Raw genomic sequence first — 27,967 nt, 5'->3', positions numbered from 1 at the left:
GTAATATTACGCTAAAATATTTTTCAATATTTCTTATTATTATTATCTTTATGGTGTACCCATACGTCGTATTGATAAATAGATAACGTTTATCTGGTTGGATAAGATGCTTTTTATCTGCACACGTGAATAAATATAGGTATACTGTTTTGTGTAACTGACAATTTATCACTACAACCTTTGATCTAATTTTCCACGCTGTAACACTAGTACCATAGAAATATAGTGTTAGTAAACGTTGCAACGTTGAATGGTATTGTGTCGTCATGTAGGCTGTGTAACTTAGAAATTTAAACTATTAATCATCGTTATCGCTCAATTGTTTGTAATAAAAAGTTTATAATAATACTAATTGCGTTAAAAAAATGTTTTTTGTTATTTTTCCAATCGAAGACAATTGATTACGATTTTTTTAAACAAAAATATGGGCCTCGAAAATCAAGTGGCTTTAGTGACTGGAGCAGCATCAGAAATCGGACAAGCTTACGTCAAAAATTTACTTAAAAACAGAGTCAAGGTAAAATAAATGTAACATACTTTAATAATGTGCTTGTTCATTGCGGTTGTAAGTATTAGAAACTCAAAAGTGATCTTCAGGTATTACTTTGCGATGAATGCGTCGAAAAATGCCATGCTATAGTCAGTGAGTTTGAAAAAGAGTTCCAAAAAATAAATGTGCTTTCAATAAAATGTGATGTGACCAACGAAGAAGAATTTGAAAGTAAGAAATCGAAAGTTTCAAATTACTATGTTATCGGTTGAGAAAGTTGTAAATCATATTTTTATCATCTAGTACATTTATAATTAAATATAATATATTTAATTATATAAAGTATATATACTATATACATATTATGTATAATATATATATATACTTATATAAGTTACATTTTTTAAATAATTGTTTAATACATATTATTATTAAAATGTATGATTTAAGCGTTTAGCAATATATTTTCCAAATTCCTTGTCAGTATAAATTAAAATATTACAAAAAAGTGTTGATCAACTGACTGAAAATGTATTTAATGGATTAACTATATAATATAATTATTATATTTGTTAAGACTGACATTGAATACAGAAGAAACTTTTAAACTTTTAATTTATTTTGATTTATCGATATAACCTTTTCTTTCGATAAAATATTTTGATAATTATTTATTAAAAATTGTGAAAAACTAATTATTTGAGTAAAATATGATTTTAGATGTTTTTAAAACCTGTATGAAGTATTTTGGTCGACTTGATATCGTCATTAACAACGCTGGAGTCTTCGACGAGTCAATTGTACGATGGTCCAGTGTAGTCAATATAAACTACGTAAGCTGCTACATATTATATTAATATATACCAGGGACGTCCTCAGGAAGGGTTAATGGGGCAGGCTCTTCACTTCATGGCCTTTTTTTTAAAAAAATTGTAGTTATTTATTATTTATATCACGGTAGAAAAATAATACATATATATACATACACACAAAATAAATGCAAATACAAGTATGAGATTCGCCCCCTCCTCCATATAAAAAAGTAAGGATACCACTGATACATACACACATATATGTATTATAAAATAAGTTTTCTTACTTTTTGGTTACCATGATTTTTTGGGCTGACCATTTTTACGAACCGTACCTACTTATAACAATGCGCATATAAATGTATGCATTATTGACTATAACCACTGACGTGACTACGACAGTTATTATTTATTCAAGTTTCCAATAATTTCTTCTAACATTGATACTTATAAAATTTAAAAATATTAACTTAGTTACTCTTTCAATGTGCTATAACTTTTAATCCATTGTTAATGCAGATTTTTAATTACATATCGATAACTTCTAAAACTCGTCGTTCGTACTTAATTTTGTATCACATGATGCGAAAACGTCGAAGTTGTATTTACAACGAGATGTGTGGAACGTTTAAGGGTATGTATTCAATGATTTATACTTAATGTGTTTTATTAGGGCGGAGTTGTAAGAGGCACTCTACTGGCGATCAAGTACATGGGGATTCCAAACGGAGGCATTGGTGGGACGGTCATACAGACGACTTCTTTTTTGGTTTTCGGTGGCTGTTTTTCTAATACACCCTTGTACAAATCAACGAAAAAATATATAACGGACTTTACAAAAAGACTCGGGGTGAGTGCTCACAAGGAATTTAATTTCCAACCAACGAATAGCGATTTTATTCATTTCTAATGAGTTACGTTATGTTTATAAAGGGCAAGCGTCAGTTCGGTCTTCATGGAGTTAAACTTATAACGTTGTGTCCCGGATTCACGGGCACTAAATTTCCGGAAACATTAAATCAAATCGAATCGGTGAACGACAGCGTAGAACACGTCGAAGACAATCACGGTTCAAATAATCAAATGATTTTACAGGAGTAAGTGTGCAAAACCGTTGATTATTATAAATACTAATATAATTTATAATCGATGGTAAACTTTGAACAATTTTATTTTGTTTCGATAATTATTTTTGGTGGATTTGAATTATGAATTATTTTAATTCACAAAACGAAAAATCTCGAATAATGTCGACGAGAACATTGGGTACCATGGGTATATTTATTATTAATTTCACAAAATTAAGGATGCTTATTATGATATTATTAAGAGATTACGTTTTAAGAAGAAATTCGATAAAATGTGTAACTCAATTTTTCCGAAGAGTTGAATCGATTTGTAAAAACGCTATTAAAAATATTAAAATTATTCTACTACTTATCGGACGATTATTACGATTGGTATTAATAATTTTCTATTGATTTCTTTAATAGAAAAACGTGATTGATGAAAGTGTCGACAAGTTTTTGTATCACTGTCTTTAATCAAATGTTTTATATTGAACGTAAACATATTATTATGAACTTTCATTTTTCTACGTGTATTGTGGTATGCATTAAAGTCTAGGGAAGGGTATGTTTAATTTGTGTAAAATATTTTACGTTGATACCCTACTAGCTAGGTTAAATAGATTCACGAGGGACTCAATTACAGTGGAATTACAACTTGTAATTCACTAGTACTTCTCAACGAGTGCCCTCAATTGATGCCTAATGATTTGACTTGACGTCAAGAATAATACTAAGCAAATGGATTTTTAGCGTGTGTATTGTGTACCAGTACATATTATATTTTACTTTTGTGGTTTTAATATAACACGATTTTGTACGACGAATAAACTGTAACATTTTACATGATTTGTAGCTATTATTACAATGCCATCTAGTGGTTAAGTTTTGAAAATATTTCTGATGCTATTTTGTTCAAATCTTTATTATACGCATTTTTGGAATACCATCTAAATGTATTATGTATTTATAGTATATATTATTTATATTATCTATAATATCAGTATTCATTTTGCGATCATTGAAGTACTGCAGGTTTTTTTTTTGTCCATCGGAGATAATGTTTAATATTATCGACGGCGTATTTAGGTTGTAGTATGCTGCAATTGTGAGAAATATTAATATATAATTCTATAAAAAATAATAAAAAAAATAATTTTAAATAAATTTAATTTTCAAATAATTTTAATGATGATTCATAGTGTATAAAACATGAATTCCGATGTACTATACTTACTAACAATTATTCGACTTAGTATCTAACTGGTCGAATACTATAACTTAAAAATTCAAAATGTTTCAAACATTTCTCCGTCATTCTTAAACAAATTTTTAGCTACTACATTTTTGATTTTTTTAAAAAAAACTTAAGTAATACTAAATATGTACCTATAATTTTAAAACATTATATATTTAAATAAAATATCAGATCATGTCGATTATAACCTCTATAGTGATGAATGATGATAACAGAAATCTTATTTTTAGGATAACTATTTAATTATGTAAAGCGCTAGTCTTGAATATTTTATGACTTGTGACCCACTTTGGAAACTAAAATATTTTCTGGACACGTATTCAACTTTTAAACTATTAAGTTTGTGCACTGTTTGAATATTAAAATGCCGAAAGATAAACAATATTTTAACAGTAGGTTAAAGAGTTAATTATTGGAATTTGGTATCGATTTGTTTTCGACTGACGGTATTGTAAAATGCTACTGCAACTAATAAACCACAGCCACAAATTAATTTAAGTTGTATATATTCGACGATTGTGCAGTAAAAAACCAACATATAGAAAACAATTTATCATACAGGATAATTAATATTTATTAACAAACTACGTTACCGGATGAACAAACAATGTCGGCAACGATAACAAACAAAAATTTATTTTAAGAAAACAATTCATTAATAATATAATAAATAAAAAGTAAATAATAAATCATCAATTAATTGTTGTATATATGCAAATATTATTTCATTTTCTTTCTTTTTGGGTTTGGCGATTCTTTGATTTCATTATTATAATTTCTCTCATGCTTTCTGGACATTAACTTTTTTCTTTTCCGACACGGAAATTCTTCGTCCTCGTCATCATCATTTCTCTGACGTTTTCGAGATATTAGTTTTCTTATTTTTGGGTTTGGCGATTCTTCGACCTCATCATTAGAATTTATCTTACGCTTTCTGGATATTAACTTTTTTTTCAAATATGGCAATTCTTCGTCCTCGTTATCATCATTTCTCGCACATTTTTGAAACATTAGCTTTCTTCTTTTTACACACGGAAATTCTTTGTCCTCATCGTTTTCAAAATTTCTCTTTCGTTTTTTAGATGGTAATTTTTGCTAAAGAAAGAAAATAATTTAGTATATTTAAGTATTTTAAATGTTTTTCATATGATCTTTTTACCTGGCCTATGCTATCAAAAATATGGTCGTTTATTGCTGCCGAACATCTAGACAAGTGTATATTGGCCACTTGATCGTCATTTTGGTTCATTTGTACTGGCTGAAGAAAAATAATAATTTGCTATTATTATTATTGCAATTTTAATATTTATTTTTGCTAGTATAATATAAAATTAATTAAACTAACCTGCTCCGTTTTGTTGTAATTGACTATCCAACAATGGCTTAAAACAATTGTATCACCTAATTTATCAACCAAAGATCAAGTATGTCAATTTTATGAAATAAATTGAAGAATTAATTTTTTATACATTATTAAAAAATTAATTATAGTCAGTTCTAACAGCAAGTTCATTCACATTAATTGTATCTTATTAACAAATTTACTTATTGTGAAAATATTACAGATTGTTAAATAACGATTTTTTTAACTAAAAATAAAGCCAATTCTATACTCAACCCATTTATTTTGATATATACATAACTAGATGCTCTAATTGATTATTTATTAATAGCATGAATATTTGTTTGTTTTACTTAAAAATCTAATCTTTAAAAAAAATGTATATAAGAAATTATCAAACACTCAAACAAATATTTGAGTACAGATATAACTAATAGCTTGGGTTTTCAAAGGTAAAATTTTAGGAATGTAAGGGATAGTTATGTATTTTTATAATTATTCTCTATCCTAATAATAATAATAATATTATTAAATTATACAAATTCATATTGTTTTAATAAGGGAGATAAATGCTTCGTCTTGCACTCCTTCCCATATGCGCCTATGATTATATTTGAGTTTATTCCAACATCAAAGTTATCCGAATTATAATGTATACTCGTATATATTTAAATTATCACTGATCAATTATATGAGGTCCCGAAAAACTACTTTTCCATTATCTGTTGGATTTTTTTTTATTCGGGAAAGGAATATAATTGAGATCTTTGACTTCGTTCTTAAATATAGTCATTTAATAAATACCAAAATAAATTATTTTCCACATGTTTAAAGGATTGAATAATCTTATACAGTTCTCATCGCCCCATTAACTTTCGTCATCACTATGAATTAACCAATCGAATATCATTCCATCTTTATTAATTCAAACATACAAATAGATATAACGCACTCTCATAATAATTATTATGATAAATGTTACACGATCCATCAAGCAATTTAATTGTCGAATTGGTGCTATAGTTCAATCAATTATTCGAGTCTTTATTTGTATAATAATTATGATATAGGTGTATATTATGTACGACTAAAGTGAAATAAATGTTTTTTTAACAATCGATAAAACTTCATTGTAGGAACAAACAACTAAATAAGATCAACGTAGGTACCTGGTAATGGGACAGATGAGGTCTTCTGGTTAGTCTCGCTCGTCATCGTCGATATATCGTCCTTTTTTGCTGCTTTCTACGCGTATTTACCATACGAATATTGTATTGGTCGGATACGATCTTATACAATCTCGTTGTGTTTGTAAATTTTTAATATTACGTTGTGTTATATTTTCACGTTTTACTGTAAAATGCATACTGTGTTAACGGTAGTCATGACAATTTGACACTAGAATTTTTACCTTAAAATGTTGTATGTATTTTAGCCAATAACATTAATTATACATTACACATCGATGCCGGCACATTACGATTAATTTTTGTATGGAGTGTTCAGAGTGTTTAGAGTAACAGCGGGAATGAATGAATTAGGAAAATCGAGTATTGAACATTATAATGCCAATTTAATTATTAACCCATTTAAATTCAAATACTACTAAACACCATCGTATTAAGCGTAATTTTATAATATAAAAACTATAACATGTACGAAAAAAATGTATTAAAATATTTCAATATCAAATCGATATTTTTAATCAACAATCAACTTGAAATTATTTTTCCTAATTATAGAAGATATGTAATTAAGGATTTGAAAACATTTTGAATCTAGATTATTGTATAATTTTTTTTCTGTGTGAACCGAGAACCGGGAGGGTACAACATTGTTGCCGCATTATTTCCATTCAGATTATTGTACTTGCTAGTTGCTGTTGTACGCAGTGTTGGGAATAGATAATGCAAAATTTATCTAGATAAAGATGAAAGATATTATGTCCATATTCATCTAGATAAAGATAATAGATAAAAAAAATTAAAATATCTAGATAAAGAAAAAAGATAATTTCATTTTTATCTAGATAAAAAAAAGATATTTTCAAAAAATGTTATTTTTTGGTCAATATTTCATATTCTAATAATATTGATGAAGTCTCAATTGTAATCAGGGGCGTATTAAGGAATATATTAAGGGGGGTGGGGGGCACAAACAAAAAGTTCAAAGTATACATAGTTATAAATTTTCCATCTCAAAAAACTGTCATTATTCATAACCAAAATAATCAAAATACAAGTGTTTGATTGAAACATAAACTTTTATTACACAAATTTATAATAAAACATATTTTTAAATATAATTTTTGTAATTATAATAACTGAAGACGTCTGGGGTGTTTATTAGCATATGCATCAACTTCTTCTTCAGGTTTTATAATTATTTTAGGGTGTATATTAAGGTGTATTCAGGGTGTATACAATGCTAATCCGTTTAATTGATGGTATTATATTATCATGATATATTGATATTCCAGTATTTAACCGTGTGCCCGTTCGTGAAAAATAAGAGGTCCTACAATAATAAATAAAGTATAAAATACGGTGAATGGGGGGACACGGGCCCCATAGGCCCACCCCTTAAATACGTCCCTGATTATAATCATTATTATCAATAGATACCTAGGTGTTTAATGTTTATTGTAGTAATGTAGTGTACCATTAAGCAGTATTTATAAATATTGTACAATATTTAATGACAATAAATCACTAAAATGTTAACAAAAAAAAAAAAAAAAATGAAAATTGCTTTGTACGTATCAGGATGAATACAGAATACAAAAAAAAAATGTTTCAAGTTAACAATATTGTTTTCCATATAATATTAATTTAATAATTTTCATTATTTTATAAGTAGTTTTATAAGTAGTTATTAATTTATCTATATAAGTCCCAACACTGGTTGTACATGTATACTGTTATACGTTATACATATTTAATATTCAAAAGACCCAATTATTTTCTATTCATTTTTATTTATTAAAAAATATACGAGTTGATTTGTCAAGAAGTTTAGAGATCAACATAATGTATAATTTGATGTCTTCTTTGTTGGTAACGAGAAAGATTTGTACCATCCGTGACACAAGTTAATAATAATAATAATTATAAAAAGTAACTATTTTATTTTTTATACTCAAAATAACCCTCGGCAGGATCGGTCATTGGAGTATTGTTTTGTTTAAATGTTATTTAACAATTTTGATGGACGATGAATTTGATTATTTCCTTCATGGATTCTCGATAGTTGTTGAGTGATGTGGAAATATATTTAGAGAGAATGGCTTTTTTCCTGTGGAGCTGGTAGTTTAAACATTCGGTTAATATTTGTTTGATATTCAATATGACTCCGCAAGTTTGGCAAATTGGAGGTTCCTTTTTGTTTATGAGGTAGCTAAGGGTGATCTTTATATGGAAAATTCGTAGTCTATTAGTTGCTACCTCTTTTCTTCTAGACATTTCCACAAGTTGTGCACTAATTTTACTAATTAACTATTATTAATATGCACAACGAATTTGTCCAGTGGGGTCCATTATTTTTTCGAATAAATAGACGATAATATACGAATATATATTGTTTGTGAACTTTTGTGGATACATGGAAAATAAATAAAATACACTTATAGAATTAAAATTATATCATAAAACTATAATATATTCCCTTTTGTAATAATACAGAAATCTGATTAGGTACTTGAACTAAGTGTTTGACTTTCTCCATGTTCATTGAATTGTTTGTAAATATCTGAAAGTACCTGCAATGTAAAATCATCGCATAAAAAACAACAGCATATATAGCAGCTACGGCTTATGAATAAATTCTAATATGACTTTTAAATTCCAATATGGGTTAATAATAATATTATAATAATTTCAAATATTAATTGAGTATAATATCAATAAATATGCATAAGACTACGAAATAAACTGATATAGTATAGTTTCAATTGATTTGGAGTTTAATTACTAAAATAAGTCTTTATTAAATGTAATATTTACTAACTTTATGAATATTTTATTTTTCTCTCAGTTCTGAAAACGTGGGAAATGCCTTGATTATCATTTTGGAACAAGGAAAGAATGGAGAGACATGGATTGTCGAAGACAATAAACCACCAAGATTAGTTGAGTATTAAATGAAAAAAGTTACTAGTAATTATTATAAATAACAAGTAAACATCTAATATTTAGTTTACTCTTTATTTTGTATAATACATTTTATATTTACCAAACAAATTTTTTTCAATGGAAGTAGGTACATATAGTACAAAGTGTACTAGATGATGTATAAATTATTATAGAATGTAATTATGATGAAAAAGTAAAATTTTATAATTAACTTCATTATTCTATAGATGTATGTATAATTGTAAAACAAGAACATCATATTTATTATTGTAGTATGAAAATATAAAATAAATCAATTTTGACATAAACAGTTTTCATAATTTTATCCGGTTTTGAAATGTTTTTGTATTTCTAAAATACTAATCGCTACTCTTGAAAATATGATTAACTGGTACATACTTTTAATATTTTTTCAACATATTATTAATAATATATGGACGCGATTTAAAATACCCCGAGCAAAGAAAGTAACAGTGAATTAAATTAAGTAAAAGTAATTATTAATAATTCGCATTCACATAATCTGTATCAACTACAATATTTAGTGTTTATATGTTATGTAATTTATTATGTTCTATTTTAACTGGATATTGTTACGCTGCAATTTATGGCCTGCAGTTTATCTCCACATTCTTTGGGTAATTTCATAATTATTTTCAATTTTGCCAACCTTCCTTGAATTCTAATCATTTGACATGCATCTCCCATATCCATGCACGAACGAGCAACTGTAAGTTCATCTAATGATTTAATTTAACAGAAATTTTGAATACTCGTGAAATTCTCTTCCAGCCACAATGACATTCAAGCGGAAATGAAAAGGTCGAATTTACTATTAGACCCGCAATAGTAATAAATAATTTTCTTCGAAATATAAAATTCTTGTTTTTAATTTTTGCAACGCATCCGTCGTACAACCTATAGGCTATTACTATATATACTTGGCATATAAATTAGCCTTCTCTTCCGATAAACTTAACTTTTTGACAGTGATAAACTGATATTACTAGTGAGTTGTGGGAATTATCCAATTTTCTGAGCTGTGACTTGTACGTCAAATGTGTGAAGACATATAATACACAAATGTAATTTAAAATTCTGTAATAGTTATCAAAGAAATCGTGGTCAATATATATAATTATATTATTTATAATTTAAATTATAAAGTAATAAAAGTTAATGAGTTGTTAGTTTATACTCGTAAATGAATATATTAATAGTTTATTAATAAAAATAAATAAATAAATGCTTAACCTAATATTTTTATGGTGAATTTTTTTATTCGAAACCGGACGTATATTACAAATACTTGTATAATAATACTCCAGGCTTAAGCATGTATTAATTTTTTTATATAAACTATTTATTTTTATTTTTATAATAATTTAAAGTTGAAAATGTCGATGAAATCTGTACGTTGGTTATTATTTCCTACAGTTCAATTTTACTGTTTTGAAAATTATCGTATTTTAATTATGTTGTATTTCAGTATAGAACCATGACTCAGTGTTTTTATGGTACATTTTAAAATGGTTTATTTGTATAAATTATAACTAGGCTCGGAATTATATGCACTAAAAACGTACGAAATATCCATGCATTTATGCGATAGTTATCATTCAAATATGCACTCAAAATATGCAAAAATATGCAAACAAAAATGCATATTTATTATTTATTAAATTTATTTAATTTTAAAATCTATACAATTCATTAAATAATTGATATTCAATAAAAAATATACTTTAAAATATATCTACTGTATTTTATATATTTTATTGAACTGTATGTTGTATTGAAATTAAATTGTATTTTGAACATACTCATCTGAACAAAAATTCATAAATGAAAATCAATTTAAACAAATCAAGCGGATTTTTATAATATTTTTAAAGTTACCCGGAGAGCTACTATCGGATTGGTACTTTTAGCAAACTTTATCTTATCTTAGTACAACACAAAAATCAAATTATATAACTGCACGATTCACGGAAGTTACGATGGACATGCGCTAGTAGTAAATAATAATATTAATAAATTCGTAATATTCTTTTCAGAAATATTCTAAAATATTCATAATGATTTGAAATGTTCCAAATATGCAAAAATATGTCAAATTTAATTTCGCATACCAACACGTTAGGTTAAGATTCAAATTTGTCTTACCTAGCTACTTTTTAATTTATTGTATAAAAATATGCAAATGCATACAATTCCGGGCCCTAATTATAACCATTTAAGAGTATATGGTAACCGACACTTAGAATCAGTTAAGTAATATAACATGTAGGATTATTTTCAAGATTCGTAACGAATGAAGAATTAATATTAGAAAATTATAATTGTACCCAGCCGATGGGTGGTACGTAAATAGTTAGAGATATTTTATTTACTTAACATGTGCGCTACAGTCGTTGCTGTAAATAAATCGAAATCGCGGCTAATAAATAAAGCAGTGTTGTTGGCATTTTTACACGCACGCATTTTTATTTACTACTGCTCGTTTACGAAATGTTATAGCCAATAATTGATTCATGGGCAGGGTGATCAGTGGCGTATTTGAGACCTCACTTCGGGGGGGGGGGGGATATTAAGAGGAGTCAACTGCACTCCACACAACCCAAACACTTTTTTTTATACATTTAAAAAAATAAAGCACATTTTCATTTACAAATCAAAATTTATATTTATTTTTTTAATAGGTACTTGTAAATCTATCAATTACATCATCAACACTTATTTCAATTGATCTATGAATGTTTAGTAATGCCAAGCCTGTAAGCCAATTCATAGACGATTAAGTAAGCCAATTCAAATACGCAATTATCAGTTTATCACGATGACTAAATGACACAACGTGACCATTTTGACGGGTGACGTTCCGTATTATCATAAACCATTCCTTCCAGTAAAGAGTAAAATGTTCAAATGTGGGCATTAACTAGTTAAAAAGTTAAAGTTAAGTTGAGAATTTAACTTTTTTCACTTTTTAACTTAACTAGTTTATTTGGCAGTTGAAATAACTTATCTTTTCACAGTTGATTAAAACATTATCTTAATATAATATCCTAATCTAATTAGTAAAAATTTTTTGAAATTTCTCGTTAATACGTAAATATTATTATAAAATTAAATAATCATGTAAAGTAAAATGTCACACTGTAAATCAGATGACATATTAGATTTTGTAGGTTGAGGCCCACCTTTGGGTATTAGGTTCTGACCGTGGGTACAGAATTTTATTTATAAAAAATTTTAACTACAAAGATAAATAAATATAGTAGTGAGTTACTCCTTGATGTATAATTTCATAGTATTTTTCAAACACTTCGGCGCCACTGCTATATACTATGATAAAAAAATTCAATAAAATTGTTTATTATAATTTAGAAAATTAGATACTATTAAAGAACTCAGTAACTTTTTATATGTTCTACATACTAATTAAAAAAAGTAGATTAACTTTTTTTAAACTGAGTTAAATTAATATTTTTTTCCTTATTAACTTTTAACTTATCGATCTTGTGTTTTCTTAACTTAATTCGAGTTAATCATTTTCATTAACTCGCTCACCTTTGGAAATGTTCCTTGTATTTGTATACGCTATGCGTACCATAGAGCAATAAACAATCACTAATCAGTGATCTGGTTGATATTATCAGTTATCACTCGTGGGCCGTAATCGCGGTTGTAGATAATATGGTTGTACATCGAGCATAAATTAAGTGGCAACAAAAAGTTCTTATCAAATGTATGAAAAATTATCATAAAGTTATCAACAAGAATAACTCCGAAGTGCAATAAAAAAAAAAAAATTATTCATTGATTAAAATATTTAGAAACACTCATAAGTTCAACAAATATTTGACGGCATGACGGAAGTAATACGAAAGTCTACCCGTGGCGTCGGCGATTCAAACGGAAAAAAAAAAAGAAAAGTTCAACAAACATAAAATGTGATTTTCAAACATATCCCGGGAGGGCGATCGCCCCTATCCCCCCCCCCCGCAAATACGCCACTGAGGGGTGATACACCCACTCTCCTCGGATAAAAATATATAGTGTTTACCAGAATTTAAGATCGAAAATCACTTTGTAATGAACACCGATCATCAAGTGAGTATTAGAAGCGTACGCGGCGGACACGGGCACTTTATTACCACCGGGACGAGGCGATTGAAAGGTTGTCCGTGGATTATGCAAGTACCGCGATCGTACAAGTACGTTGTACTTCTGAAACCCGTCGTCCGCACCGTTTGCGCGGTTTTCTCTCGGAAATCACTTTCTCGCGCGAATCTCTCGATCATACGATTATAACGTTGTACGCAGAAACTGTGCGGATGACTTCGTCGGTGATCTACGCCGCGGTGTGACAGTCGCCTACAAGTTCGCGTTCCGAAAGCCCGTGGGCGGCTCAAGAGTGGAATTTTATGGTCACTTAATACACGCACACGCACACACTCGCGTACAAACGCGCGCGCGCACGTCGCGTACACGACGCCGCGTCCGACGGACGCCGTTCCCTTCGCACAGTAAACGTTTGGACGTCAATCACGCAAGTTTGTGCACTGTTGTCCGGATCGATACGCACTTGTTTGTTTTTCACACCACTGTGTCACTACCGTTGTCCCGGTCCGTCCTGTTGCGTCGATAGACCGTCGACAGTGTCACGTCGAAACGAAAACGCTTATCGTCTTTTATTCTCACCCCGTGTAAACCGTGCAAGTAAAGGTAAGACCCGTCATCATTATTCACGCGCACATCACGCGCACGCACCGCATTCATTCGTTTAACACCCCGCGTGGTTTTATTGGTATACTCGACCGTAACCGAACTCGGTTGGGTTTCGAACGACGCGGGACTCGCGGAACGCAATAAATCCGATAACGACACCGTTGCGCGCTAGTACGGCTGACCTGATCGTACGTTGTCGCGCGCGGAACCGCGATCGTCGTGGGCATAGGCTTCGCTTAGGGCTATCTAGGGGTATCCGTGCTACCCAGAGATGGAACTAGAATTTTTTACGCCCGGGTAAAATGTTAAATTTACGCCCTATCCATAGACTAATAAACAAATACTCAAATAAATTGTGTTCTTATAATCAATATACAACCGTACTTATTGAGTTTTAACCTAATATCAGTATTTAACGAAGTTAAAAATATCAAATTAGTTGTTAATAATTACGAAAATTACACCCTCTAAAATGTTACACCCGGGGATGAATCCCCGTCTTCCACCCCGTAGTTCCGGCCCTGGTGCTACCCCAGACATTTTTGTGGTGTAGCAATAGTATCTTTTTGCTACGCCAAAAAAAGTCATTGATTTTAAAAATATATTCGATGTTTATTATTCAAGTGTGTACAGAGACTATATTATTGTAATTGTATTCAAAACAATTATATTTTGTGATAAGTCCAATACGGACGATAAAGCAGTGTATACACTATACGTCATACCGAGATTTATGCAGAAGAGGTTAGCTAGTTATCATATTAAACCTATAAAAAATTATTTTTTCATTTTCTAAAAATACGTTTTGCTACTCCAAAATGTGGAATATAGTGACGCCCATGGTCGCGGGCACGTTTAATTCGTCGGTTTTAGAACTCAAACGGGTTACAGTGACTAACACGGTATACCTATGGTTTTTTAAAACTACGTGCGCTTTTAACGGCTAATGCCCGACGAATGGCAATACTTTAAGCGTTGACCGATCGTGTTTGTGGATCGAATCCATCTAGATTTTAGGGACGGTGGCGTCGTGTTCGGTTTTACATTTTTAAGACCGGACCGTAAGTGTACGTAATAAACACAAATACCGTTGACGATTACGACATCGTTTGTTTAACGATGAAATCCGTCACAATGACGTTTGGTTAAAAAAAAATCTGTTACGGGGATTGAATACTAATAGTTTTGTTTGTTTTTTTTATTTATAACCGACATAACTGTTTTTCTGATTGTGCGACTTTCTGATTAATTTCTTCGAGTGCTTGCGCATACTGATTTCGTGCGTTCGTATTATTAAAACTAATTCTAGACATCGTCAGAGAAACATTGTTTTCAATAAAAAAAAAAATTGCAGCTACCATTTTTATTCGACTGATTTCAACACACACGTACGTGCGTAATAATGCAATAACCGTAGTATTGCAATTAATTTAGTGTTAAATAATTAGTACGGATATAATTTAAAACATGTGTTAAGTAGGCACTTGGATACAATGTTACATTATTGTACGTACAACAGGGTCAACTACCTTGTTATGTTTTATTATTGTTGATGTATTTATTGCAATCAAAACTTTCTCAACGTGTAAAAGTTTGAAAATGCTCTAGGTTCGTAAACATGGCCACGCGCCAAGGACTTTTCGTATTGGATTGTCGCCATTTTGCATAAAGCTCACGTGCATATATATATATATTAAAATATTAAATTTAAAATAGATATAGTCCTTATGATATGGCATTCCGCTAGCAATTTCTAAATTTAGTACACTCCTCCTGACCCACTTATACGAGTTGATGTCCCATGTGTAAGTGTATATAACTATATATAATCAAGTAATCGAAACGTTTAACGCGCTACCGTCATTACATTTCGAGATCATTGAAGAACTTTCACCTTCAATTAACTTATCTACGGCATATATCATATTGTAACGAATCTAATTAATCCGTATATTTTTCCGGGACTCGCGCGAAATAACCGTGACTCAATTAGGCGATGTGTACAGTACGCTTTGAAACATTAAGTTCAAATAAAAACATTTAAAAAAATATTGAATTAAAAAAACCTACACGTGTATATTTGTACGTAGTATGTTAACACACGAATACTATGTATATATTTATTTATGAATCATCACAGGTTGCCGAAAAACTATTCATTCCTAGTTACCCATTTAGGTTTAAAATTGTATGATTAATAATTTTTCTCCGATAATAGAGAATTGTTTTTGTATTATTTTATAATTTGTGAAATTTAAATATTGGTATTATGATATGGTTTTCTAATCTATATGGTATATGATTAATCTCACAATGAGTTACAGATATGCATATGACTATTGACATATAATGTTTACATAATTACATTACCTACAATAGTCAAGATTAGTCATTGCTATTGGATTAGCTACAGATATCTTAAATAATTATATTTATTAGCTTCAAATTCAGAGCAATCAGTTATTGTTATAGTATGTAGTGTTGTCGTTTTTAGTTTGTTCAAATCTCAAGTTTAATTAAAAAGTCTGAAAATCAGAATTGTTGCATTAAAAATTAAATACTATGTATTTTTGTTGTTTTCGTCCGTACGTAGTCAACTAAACAATTAACTTAAGTTCATAGGCAACAGCGAGGATTGAAAACTTCCATAATATATGCAGATAATTCAATAACGATTTTTAAATGTTTTTACGTTAATGTTATTTTTATTACTTGTGTAATAAAATTGTTTTCTAAATACGTGTCGATTATTAAGACGAATGAAGTACAAAAATATTAAAACATGGAAACTATTCGAACTCACCTGTAAGTACAATTACTAAATAAAATTTTTAATTTTTTTAAATTTTTAAATAAAATTTTTTTTTAAATGTTTTTACATTTAAAAAAAAATTGTATTTCATCGTATACATTTAGCGAACATTTGAAGATGAAAATGTATAAAATAATGCAAATTATAACTCATAAATATGTACATTACGTATGGAATAAAAATTAAACACGTAGGTGAAGTGGGCTACCATACTATAACAATACGAATTTGACATTTTTTCCGCATTTTTTGACGATCCTAGATAAGATATATATATTTTTTTTTTTATAAAAAAAAGTCATACATTTATGTTTATATGTATTTTTTTTTCCTTGATTCCGATTAATGTACACTATTATTGATTCCTTAATTGAAAAAAAAATAATGAACACGGTACAAACACGTATCAATAATAATTCTAAGTATTTTTATATTGTATTTTGACAGCATGACAGGAACGAAAAAAAAAACACTACGTCTGCATAGTTGTAATAATGAATTTGTAATTGTACACAGTATATAGGCACGAAGGGGGCTTCGATTATATTGTCAGATGTTAATGTCAGGGGTAAAAATTATTGTTGTATTGCAATTCGGATTGATTCAAAGAGACTTATATTAAAAAAAAGAAAAGTAAAAACAGACGCCGTTAAGTCTATTGATCCGACGGCACAGTTTACGTTTAGAAAAAAAATAACGTAAAACAATATATCGATAGGAATTACTAAATAGTTTCTGGAATATTTCGTGTCACAGTAAATAATATACAACGTATGTGTCGTTCCGGAATTAACACGGACCTTGCAAGCGTATGCGCTATATTAGTTTGTTTGTAGGCACTTGAAAAAAACCATTTAGGTATGAAATGCATTTATTATTTCATTTTTTATATTACTCCTACGTCGCATCAATAAGGAACGCACAAGGTAATATGCCTGTAAAATGTACAATAAATACATATACATTAGCGTCGTACGGTACGTAATGTGTGCCCATAACCGAATAACAGACACACCGAGTGTCGTCATCGCACTTAAGGCTACGGCGCGGTCCGTGTTTGTGCGTGCGCGATACAATAGGATTTTCGTGTCCGCGTTCACGTCCATTCCGGTAATTATTGTTGTTTATGTGTACCGTTCGCGTAACATACAAATGATATAGTCGCATGTCATTTCAATGAAAATGTTAAGCTAATGTACTGTATAGTCTAACAGGCATAATTTGAGTTGGGTTCGGGATTGGGATTGCTCTTGCATACGCGCGATCGCACGTGGTCAGAAGAACCACACACGTGTTATAATAATCCGATGAACTCTTTAAAATAAAAAATGTAATTGAAGTGAAAAAAGAAAAACGAGACAACCGGTGGACAAACGAATATTACTTACGTACCTATTAGTATTATACGGGACCACTAGAACATGACCATAATCGAATAAAAATAGAAATCTTCATGTTCCATCTTTAAAAACGCAGAACCTACACACAACATTAGATTCAGTGCAGGTAGGTAATTTTTTTAATTTTTTTATTGCTATAGCAATCTCGGATTGGGTTTAATAATTACATCTGATGCACGACAAACCTTTATTCGCCATGTTGTTTGTATGAGTTGAAATTCGCTACTTAATCGTGAAAAATATATTTTTACCGTTGATGGTATGAGATCACAATATTCGTTCATTTTTATATATATACATAATATACTTAATTATATACGTTATAAGCCGGAGTTAAGTTTTGAAAATGACGTAATCATTTTCAGGGTTACAATATTAACATTCTCGGAGAATTGTTTTCAGTATTTAGCCGACAAATGAAATATACGTGGGTTGTAAATATTAACATATATTGAAAAACATTAACATATAATTGCATTTCATAAATAACAAAAACGGATATAGTTTTCAATAATATTTGTATTTAAATTATTATTTCAAGGGCTTCAGTGCGAAATACTTTCATAATTTTTAAGACCATTGATTTTTCAAATGTCGGTACTTATACTTAGTACATAATGGTAGTTTCATGAAATAAACAATAAAAAATGATTAATTTTTATTTTTTTTAAATTAAAGTGCTTTTATTTATATAACATTATAGTACGACATATTATTAGGGATTTGGTACGTCATATTAAGTTGAAGGGAACAATTATGAATTACTGTTTGCATCAGGAAGCCAAAATTAAGGATGAAACAAATCGTAAAATGATAGAGAGAATAATAGTAGAAGATCGAGAGTTGAGAAGACAGGTATAGGTTGTTTGGTAACTGAGGGATCGAGGATGTGTGAAAAGAAATAATCCGGAGAAATAAAACGAAGTTCAATCAAAGAATAAATAATATTATAATAGAACTATTATCTATTTTACGACTGTCAATAATTGTTTTGTAACTTAATATTCAATAAGAATGATACATTTTGAAATTAAGTTTATACGATGGTATAAAAATGTAATAAATGTGAAAGTGATACTTCTTTGTTTTTTTTTTAAAAATTTTCCCTAAAACTTATAAATATAAAATGTATTATATATTATACGTATTTTTATGTTACAGGTCTAGAGAAATGTCTCACACAGTGACAGTTACCCGAACCACAACATCTACCACGTCCGCTATAATCCTGAACACGGGTTACGTGAAATCCATACCCGGGTTATTGAAATTAGCTGAAGTCGTAAGTTTGTGTATTATTGGACAAGAACTACCGTCTGGGGAATGAATATATAAATGTTCCTATTTCAGGACCAGTTAGTTACTATAGTTATTCGAGATTATATGTTCAATTCGCATATAATTTTCATTATATACTGGGTAAAATCTGTCACTTTTAAACGTTTAACAGATGATGTTAAACATAGGGGTTGAAACGAAAAGTTTTTCAATCATTTTCTCGTATAAGTTGTACGTATTATGTTTGAAGAAAAAAACCCCTTCGTCCCGTCTGTCGATGTTATAACTATGGATTAGGATCATGCGGCTTACGTCATGCGTAAATACAATAATGACTCGTAAGTCTCGTAAAAAAAACGCAGTCCTAAATCGCGTCGTACGAGCGCAAACAATCGAGACGACGGGTTATAATTATTCTACGACCGTACGAATCGAATGCGATGTTATGCCCCGAATCTCTAACCGGCGTGATACACTGCAGGATCGGGTGCATCGTAGTATATAGACACATTCGTAACGAGTTGACTAATGAGTGCTTGCAATGCCGACGGGAAAGGATGACCTCATGCTCCGGCTTTAAATTACCCGTCAGCACGTGTTAATAATTTATGGTTTTTTTTTTTTTTTTCGGGCGAGGTAGTGGATCTGTACACGTATGTAAAACCGAGGCGATGGAAAAACATGATCATTTGAAATTTACATGCAGATAACTCCCCGCAGACACGTAATTAAATCTGAACGCGCGTTTTCGTGCAGCGCGAGGCGACATTGTAATAGGACCAATGAAACGTTTCGGTCCACTTCGGTACAACTGTATAATGTTATACATGGGTGGATTAGCAACATTTGTGTTCGACGTCTCTCCTATGGGCCAACAAGCTTTTATAATAATAAGTAACTCGGTAAATACGAAAATACCTGAAACGAAATCGTTGTAAGAAGACGTCAAATCGGTTTCTGGAACAAAAAAAAACTTTAATCGAGGAATACAATGATTTATTGTTCCTAGTAGTGATCTTGTAACAAATAATAGGCACGCATGTTATATGATTCAAGCATCTAGAAACAAGAGGCATTGTGATACACCTATTTTTCAATATCGATCCGAGGAAAAAACAACAACTGTTAAAAATTGGACATGTCATTGCCTCCAAAATGTTTAGATTTCATTAGCAGCCAATTTAGTGTTTTCTCGTACTAAGACCAATATGGCGAGGTAAAGTGTCGTAGGAAATTTCAACGTTACTCTAAGAGTAACTTTTTGCGACTCGAATCAACTTGTAACAAGTAATTATTTTAATAGAAATCGTTAATACCGCATACGGTTGGCGGGATATAATAAAAAAAACATCTATTACTGCAGAACGGCTGTTGAACTGTTCAATAATATATTGTGCTATTTTGGTGGGACTTATAAAAATTTTCGTTGATATATTGTTGAAAGGTTTTTTATTATTAGGAATCTCGGAAGAGTTGCCGTAAAAAAAGTTTTATCTATTCAGTATTTATTTAATGGTCACAGGTTTATATTATAGTTAACGGCAGATACTGACATAATCACGACATTTTTCATTTAAACAAATCAATGGTGCGTACTGGTTAATCTAACAGAGAACAAACAAACAATTAAACGTTTTTCCCCTATATATGAATCAACAGTTTTGTTGTTGTTCATTGCAGTCGAAATACATTGGTAAAATACGTATCTAGGCCAAGTATCCAGGGCGTGTCCCCTAGACGGAGGTTTATTGAAAAACTCGTGATCGATATAGTTCTCCGGAAGGGCTGTGGCGCCATGACATACACTCCCCTTCAGACTAATAGTCATCATATCACTGTACATTGCGATTACCGAACTGGAAAATAGGATTATTTTTTAGCCTTGACATTTTCACCAAAAAAATGTATATACGAAAAACCGCAACAGCAATGAAATAATTTTAAATAAAAATATGGTAAACATCACCAAGACATTAAAAATATTCAGGTAATATTATATTCAACAGCGTTTTGACCTAGTGGTTTTCATTGGACTAGACCACATACAGTTTACGATAAATAATGTTTATAATATTTTTTTTGTCGGTTAAGTGGTAGTACGTCAAGGGCACAATATTATATTTTTATAATTTCAAATGATGTAAATAAACATTCAGATATAATAGTCAATTATTATTAGTTTATAGCTAAATAATTGTGTAAATGATTATAGCTAGGTATTCGTATGATACAATATAAAAAGTTGCATAGATCATGGATAATAAAAGAATTATTATATTACATTGTATATTATTATTTGTATTATATCTTGTCAAAGCTCATAACCATAATAGGCTTTAGAAAGCATAATTTTTTAATATTACTTTGAAAAATGAAAACCGACATTGAAATAACTACAATTATTTCCAACAAGGTTTTAATTTAATAATACAATTAAACGTTTATTTAATAATTTTTTTTTCCAGATTTTAGGTGGTATTATTTTGGGACTGTTGATTTACAATAAAGATACTTTATGTAACTGCTGGGTATATGGCGCAAACCACTCCAACCTTTTCTTTTTAGGAATAGTGTGTACATTTTTCTTAACAAGTCTGTTATTACTGATTTCTTGTCTGCTATCTATTTCCACTGGACCTATCATATCAAAAACTAATTTTGTAAGTAAATTATTTAATTTCAAACATCTTTATGGTCAAGCTATTATGAAATATTTTTTTCTTAATTAATAAAACTCACAATCTAAATCGTTATGAGCACAATAATATAATTAATTATAATATGTAAATAAAAATAAAATAACATCAACAATATTACAAAGAAAGAAGCCATTCACTGACGAGTATTTTTATTTCATTTCATTTTTAAGATATAATAAATTAATTACTTTTAGCAATTTTTTTTTTATTATTCCAAAGAAGATTTTGATATCACTTTTAATTTAATTGATAAGTCGGATTATCATACATTTAATACCGACCGATACATGTATTTTTGTAAAATTACTTATACCTATTAAATGAAACTCTAACAAACGTCATCAATATTAGTAAATAAACTAATGTTCACCATTTATTTTTCTTTGAAGGAAATTTTATACAGCTAATACATTTAATAGGATCTGATAATAAATATATTTTTATAATAATGTATTCGTTATTATTTAAATATTTACTATCCTAATATTTTTGTAATCATTAATTACTTAGATTAATGGTTGATGTTATATAAATTAAAAATAGGTACTGTAAAAAAAAGGCTACATTCAATGTTAATGATTTAATAAAAATATTATTAAATTAATTAATAATTATTAATTATGATGTATTGACTATTTTATGAATAACAATATTTTTTCATGCAGGAGTTCATTTACCATGGTGCTGGATTTATATTTTTGTTAATAGCATCTATATTCCTATTACTCGATGCGAATCAAAATGACAATCGGGCCAATCACAATCACTTTGTTATTGTTTCGGTAAACATAAAATTTAAAAATAAATTGATTTTTTTTTTTTAATATGTATTCATGTTTATTTAGATTTTGGGACTAGTAATGGCAGCCTTTTATTTGTTGAGTTCAATCTGGGGCTACCGTTCATATAGAGGCCCATAAGCAACATATTAAATATTTCATATACAAGGAGCATAGCCACACGGACAAATAGAAAACAGTGTGCAGATTAATAAAGAATTTAAATCAGCTTAAATACATAATTTATTATATTATAATGAAGTATGAAGTTATGTATTTTTTTGGTCTATCAAACCATTTATATGACTATGCCCTGAACTTAAAGTATTAACTTCGTTAACTATGCTTGACCTATATTATACCAGAAAGTGTTTGTTTTATTCGATAAGTAAATTAAGACAAAAAAAATTAATATATATATATATACATAGAGCTACTTTTATTTATGAGTCGTGTTAAACGAATAATTGAGCATCTTAAGTTAATTCTTATCACATTGTTCAAATTATTATAAATTTAAGTGATAATTTTGTGCCTTAAGTACCTATTTATTTTGTTGTATATTTTTCATGTGCCTTATAAATATGAATCAAATTGTGTGCTCGCATTTATTATACTAATATTATGAAATATTTATTAATCTTAACACAATTAAAATAAATTTAATATTTTTTTGTAAAATAATAAAATATCAAATTAATAACTTGATAAAAACGATTACCTACTATTTTTTTTTTTTTTGCTTATATTGTGTTACGTTACGTGTTATATTAAAAAATATCGACCTATTATATTTTCGTTAATCGTTAGCAGGTGTTGACAATTCTGAAGAGAATCTTGTCTGGTTATCTGGTGCGGAGTACGTTTATTTTGAAGTTAAAAATACCACATTACTACTGCTCTCATTAGGGGGTAATAGTTCGTACATGAGGGAAAATTATCAGTAGTTTAGTCTAGCCTGTACACTTGCATTGTAATGTGATCATACTTTAAAAACCGAATTGAATGTATTTTTTGTTTTTTTTTTTTAATAAAATGTACATGGTCAGTAGACCTTACACCAGGGCGGCACCCCTATCGTGTATGCTCTGTTCATGTTTTAACATACAGTATTTCACAACATCATATGGAATATTAAAAATAATTCAAATTGTAAGTATCTACTAAACACAATTGATTATTAGTTATTTTATTAGAAAATGATTTTGTTGAAAAAATAAAATTACGAAATTATGTTGTACTTAAAATATCAACTATCTCCTAACAGCCTAAATATTAATAAATATATAGAGATGTTTTGATTATGTTCTCCAGGGATTTCATTTACAATAGGAATTTTATGAAAATTATATAGGATAATTTAAATTCAACTATGTTTCAAATATTTTAAAATTGTTGACAAATAATTTTTTAAAAAATTTGTTAGTAGTTTATAGTACGAGTATATTTTTTGTGAATTGAGTTTCAATTAAAATTAGTTTTATGAACACTATGATGATTTTTCATAGCTATGAAACAAGCGCCACAACTCTTAAAAATCTATTTAACATTTGGATATTTCAAATTAAATGTAATTTAAATTTCATTAAATTTTAAATTCTAAATTTATAGAATAGGTATGTTTTAAACAGGATAAACAAGTCACTAACATCTAAACTAACACTAAAATCAGGAAAAATATATATTAAAAATCAATAATTTTATAAATTTAGAAAAAGATTTTTTTTTTTTTTTTAAAGTATGAGGGAAAGTATATAATTTGTATTTTTATTCATACATACAATAAAATAGTAGTCTTAGTTTAAATTAACATAATATATTCTTACTATTCTTAATTCATTATCAATCACTGACTGCAATGTTATAAAAAATATCCCAAGGGAAAACATTTTTCAAAACCCCCTTTCAAAAAAAAATCCTGAATCCGCCATTGGGTACTTCTAATTCAGTGGTCTTCAACCTTTTCGACTCGCGATCCACTTTTCTTACCGTACATTTTTTTCGACCCATGTAAACTTCATTAGCCATAAAAACCAACAAAAAAAAGTTAAAAGTATGCCATTGTAGAAGTGCTTTTAAATTGAATCAATTAAAATTTATATTTTTCTAGGTATTTTCAAGGTAATATCAAATTTTTATTATAAGATACAAAAAAAAAAAATTCAAGTAAAAATACACAAAAAACAAATTAGTACGATATTTGTCCCGGACTGTTTTCACAAAAAATACCTTCACCCAGTTCGATTTCATGCAATGTTATTTATAGATACATCACATGTAAATTAGTTTTATGGATTGAATTGGGCTATTGCTACACCATTACTTAGTTTGCTTGGTCATTATTGTCATTAGTGCCAATTTTAAAATTAAAATATTACATATTATGTAGGTAAATTTAGATTTAAGATTAAGATTTACTAATAATATTTGTGATATTTAAAAATATGATAATTTTCAGAATTTAGCTTTCGCCAAGTATTTTTACTATGTTGGATGGCATGTTTAGGATGGTGCGTATGAGGTACCTATATTGTGTACATTCCTCCACTATGTGTTCAACAGTTAATGATTTGTAGCATGTGTCGCATATTGGTTGAGGTTGTTTTCTTATTAAATATGAATGTATGAGATAAAAGTGTTCATTCTTATCTTCTACAAATATAAAATAGTACGGTTTGTTGTTCATTAGAAAATTTATTTATCCAATATCATAAAACAGACATAATATGATATAAATGAATATGAATTTTTTAAATTTTAATCAGACTTATAGCAACCCAAAATTGGGTCGCAACTCAGTGGTTGAAATCCAAGCTATAAATTAATTTCATGCACATAAAAATTGAAATTTTTTTTCTTCCACATTTGATCTTTTTCAGTGTATGTTATACATATTTGTATGAAAATTTGGTTTTCCTAAAATAAAAACTTAAAAGATTAATATTACTTTATACATTTAATGAATAATAAATGAATACATTTTTTAATTGTTAACAACAGGGATCACAGAGCAACTATTCGCCGATCCATCATTATAAATAATAAATTATCTGTTATATGGTATGAATTGTAATTATATGTCTATGGTGGGGTTATATGGATCATGTGCTAATATAGTATTCCTTGTCAGTTTTGTGTAAGCTGTTAACATTCAAATATCATAACATTTTTTGTATTGTATAATTTGTATAATCTGAATACAACTTTTAATATGTAATGATTTTTAAAAATTATATAAAAGGAAACATGATATTTTCTAGAAACAATAGTATTTTATTTTGACAGAGTCAATTGCGAGAGACTATTATGCTTTAGTATGCAAAATTAAAAAATCAATAGTATAATTTTAAGTATAATAAAATTAGATATCTATAGTTTCTCTCATATTATATCTCATATCATATCATATTATATCTCATATCATATTGTAATCTCTCATATTTTAAACTTGTTTGTGTGCACATTTTATCTATTTAGATTCTAAAACTTCCAAACTCTTGTAATGAACTTTGGGTACTAATCACAATTCTATATTTTTCATATAAAATATTTTTACTTTACACAGTAAAACCTTTTTTTTATATAAAACTTGTAGAAGATAAATTTAATTTTGGCCCCCTTATAAATTAAAAATTATATAATAAATGTTGTTCGGGCAAATTAGATATTTGTTTTCAAAATAATATCAATGTAGTTATGTTTTCACTTTAAATAAACATTTTTATTTGTTAAGAATTAATACAACTATAAAAATATAATTGGGGCTTAGTAGTTGAATATTTAAGCAAAAATACATGTACACAATTTTAAAGTATTACTATTTATTAGTTGAATCCTGTGGATAGAATATAAATTAATTTTAAGTTTATTCAAGTATTCATATAATAACTAATTCTTGTAAGTTAATGCCAAATAAAAATATTAAATTTTTAAAAAATACAAAATTTAAGTTTACAGCAAATCTAGAATATAATATTCTAAATTACTGCATTGGTTTCAGGTATGGGCAATTTTATCACTAACAAACAAGCAAGACAAAAATTAAATGATTTAAAGTTTAAGCGTATTTAATTTCCTATTCAATTAGCATTTAGAATAAGAACAAATAATGTACATGAATAAATACTTAATATTGTTGGAATTGACCTAAGCGTTCAATGTTTTCCTCATATTGACTACATAGTTGACCTGTATGTTGCCAGTCATGTGAGATATAAAAATTAAATTTTTACATTTTAGCCCTTAATCAGGAAAAACTTAACAATGTTTACAAAGATGTTTTTTAAATCTTTGAATTATCAAAATAGTGAATACTGAATAGATATTCAGTATTTTTATCTTTTGCTCTATCTATTGTTATACCTATACAATTTCCATTCTCAAACACTAATTTTTATGCTTCATAGATTAAATCTATTAAATTATAAAAATTAACAATAAGCATCAATTTTTCTCTTGGTACAGGCAATACATATTACTATGTTTAAAAACAAATATGAAAAGATAAAAGATATTTGAATTGAAATTATTTTCATGGGTGATGCCATATGGATACAAATAGCTTAATTAAAATATTATTGTTATACATTTAGATATTGGGATCGATATGCCAGAGTTTAATGTTGTTTTATGGGACAAAGTACATTCCGACAATTGGAACTTCTTATGAATCATTTCTTTCAACTGTTGCTGGGTGCTTAATGACAACAACAGTCATAAGTGTATCTTATTTGCTATCAAGAAATACTGAAACACTTGTTAGATCAACACTTTTTGTAAGTATACATAAAAATTTAAATACAATCTGTAAAAAATATAATAAATGGTAATTTTAAATTTATTTCAGGAAATCATTTTTGGAATTTTTGCATCACTTTGTTATATCAGTTCATCATCATTACTAACGATAGCACTATATGCAATATTATATCCAGTTCTTATGGTTATACCATTTACTTCTTTGTTTTCAGCAATAATGCTGACATATGTAAGAAAAATAATATTAAAATAATTTGTTTTTATCTTCTAAAATGTTGACTCATTTAATTTTGGTTTTCAGATATTAGGATTTATTCTTGGAGCTTTATATGCAATTGATGCTTATTGGGCGTATAAATACTACAAAGGATTTTCATAAAATAAACAAAATAAACAATGTTTGTGTAC

The 27,967-nt window shown here is 28.5% G+C and overlaps 3 protein-coding genes across 4 annotated transcripts; all 3 read left to right on the top strand.

The window, feature by feature from the left end:
- Positions 1-212: 212 nt before the first annotated feature.
- Positions 213-9,285, top strand: LOC112691051 (15-hydroxyprostaglandin dehydrogenase [NAD(+)]-like). Its single transcript, XM_025565177.1, has 6 exons — positions 213-517; positions 598-721; positions 1,211-1,323; positions 1,976-2,152; positions 2,236-2,399; positions 9,002-9,285. The coding sequence occupies exons 1-6, from the start codon at positions 425-427 to the stop codon at positions 9,105-9,107; spliced, it is 777 nt and encodes a 258-aa protein (XP_025420962.1). The 5' UTR covers positions 213-424; the 3' UTR covers positions 9,108-9,285.
- A 4,345-nt stretch (positions 9,286-13,630) lies between these two features.
- LOC112691052 lies at positions 13,631-23,058 on the top strand. Of its 2 annotated transcripts, none has more exons than XM_025565179.1 (5): positions 13,631-13,830; positions 19,207-19,327; positions 21,789-21,983; positions 22,688-22,804; positions 22,868-23,058. In XM_025565179.1, the coding sequence occupies exons 2-5, from the start codon at positions 19,217-19,219 to the stop codon at positions 22,940-22,942; spliced, it is 498 nt and encodes a 165-aa protein (XP_025420964.1). In that variant the 5' UTR covers positions 13,631-13,830; positions 19,207-19,216; the 3' UTR covers positions 22,943-23,058. The 2 variants fall into 2 exon arrangements, with proteins under 2 accessions (XP_025420964.1, XP_025420963.1); XM_025565178.1 differs by lacking the exon at positions 13,631-13,830 and adding an exon at positions 16,373-16,638.
- Positions 23,059-23,534: 476 nt separating this feature from the next.
- Positions 23,535-27,951, top strand: LOC112691049 (protein singles bar). The gene is made up of 4 exons (XM_025565173.1): positions 23,535-23,953; positions 27,394-27,576; positions 27,648-27,788; positions 27,861-27,951. The coding sequence occupies exons 1-4, from the start codon at positions 23,807-23,809 to the stop codon at positions 27,936-27,938; spliced, it is 549 nt and encodes a 182-aa protein (XP_025420958.1). The 5' UTR covers positions 23,535-23,806; the 3' UTR covers positions 27,939-27,951.
- The last annotated feature ends 16 nt before the right edge of the window (positions 27,952-27,967 follow it).

This window comes from Sipha flava, unplaced genomic scaffold (assembly GCF_003268045.1).
Source record: "Sipha flava isolate LNK unplaced genomic scaffold, YSA_version1 553_pilon_pilon, whole genome shotgun sequence".
Classification (NCBI taxonomy): Eukaryota; Metazoa; Arthropoda; class Insecta; order Hemiptera; family Aphididae; genus Sipha; species Sipha flava.
Note: the sequence above shows the minus strand (reverse complement) of the source record. Positions and strands in the feature narration are given on the sequence as shown.

Bases quoted from the DNA above. Each gene is read 5' to 3' on its own strand.
- LOC112691051 (XM_025565177.1), top strand. From the start codon at position 425: ATGGGCCTCGAAAATCAAGTGGCTTTAGTGACTGGAGCAGCATCAGAA. The intron at 1,324-1,975 runs GTAAGCTGCTAC...GTGTTTTATTAG, and splicing joins GTGTAGTCAATATAAACTAC to GGCGGAGTTGTAAGAGGCAC. The intron at 2,153-2,235 runs GTGAGTGCTCAC...ATGTTTATAAAG, and splicing joins ACTTTACAAAAAGACTCGGG to GGCAAGCGTCAGTTCGGTCT.
- LOC112691052 (XM_025565178.1), top strand. From the start codon at position 16,616: ATGGAAACTATTCGAACTCACCT. The intron at 16,639-19,206 runs GTAAGTACAATT...TTTATGTTACAG, and splicing joins GAAACTATTCGAACTCACCT to GTCTAGAGAAATGTCTCACA. The intron at 22,805-22,867 runs GTAAACATAAAA...ATGTTTATTTAG, and splicing joins ATCACTTTGTTATTGTTTCG to ATTTTGGGACTAGTAATGGC.
- LOC112691049 (XM_025565173.1), top strand. From the start codon at position 23,807: ATGTATTTTTTGTTTTTTTTTTTTAATAAAATGTACATGGTCAGTAGA. The intron at 23,954-27,393 runs GTAAGTATCTAC...TTATACATTTAG, and splicing joins TATTAAAAATAATTCAAATT to ATATTGGGATCGATATGCCA. The intron at 27,789-27,860 runs GTAAGAAAAATA...TTTGGTTTTCAG, and splicing joins CAGCAATAATGCTGACATAT to ATATTAGGATTTATTCTTGG.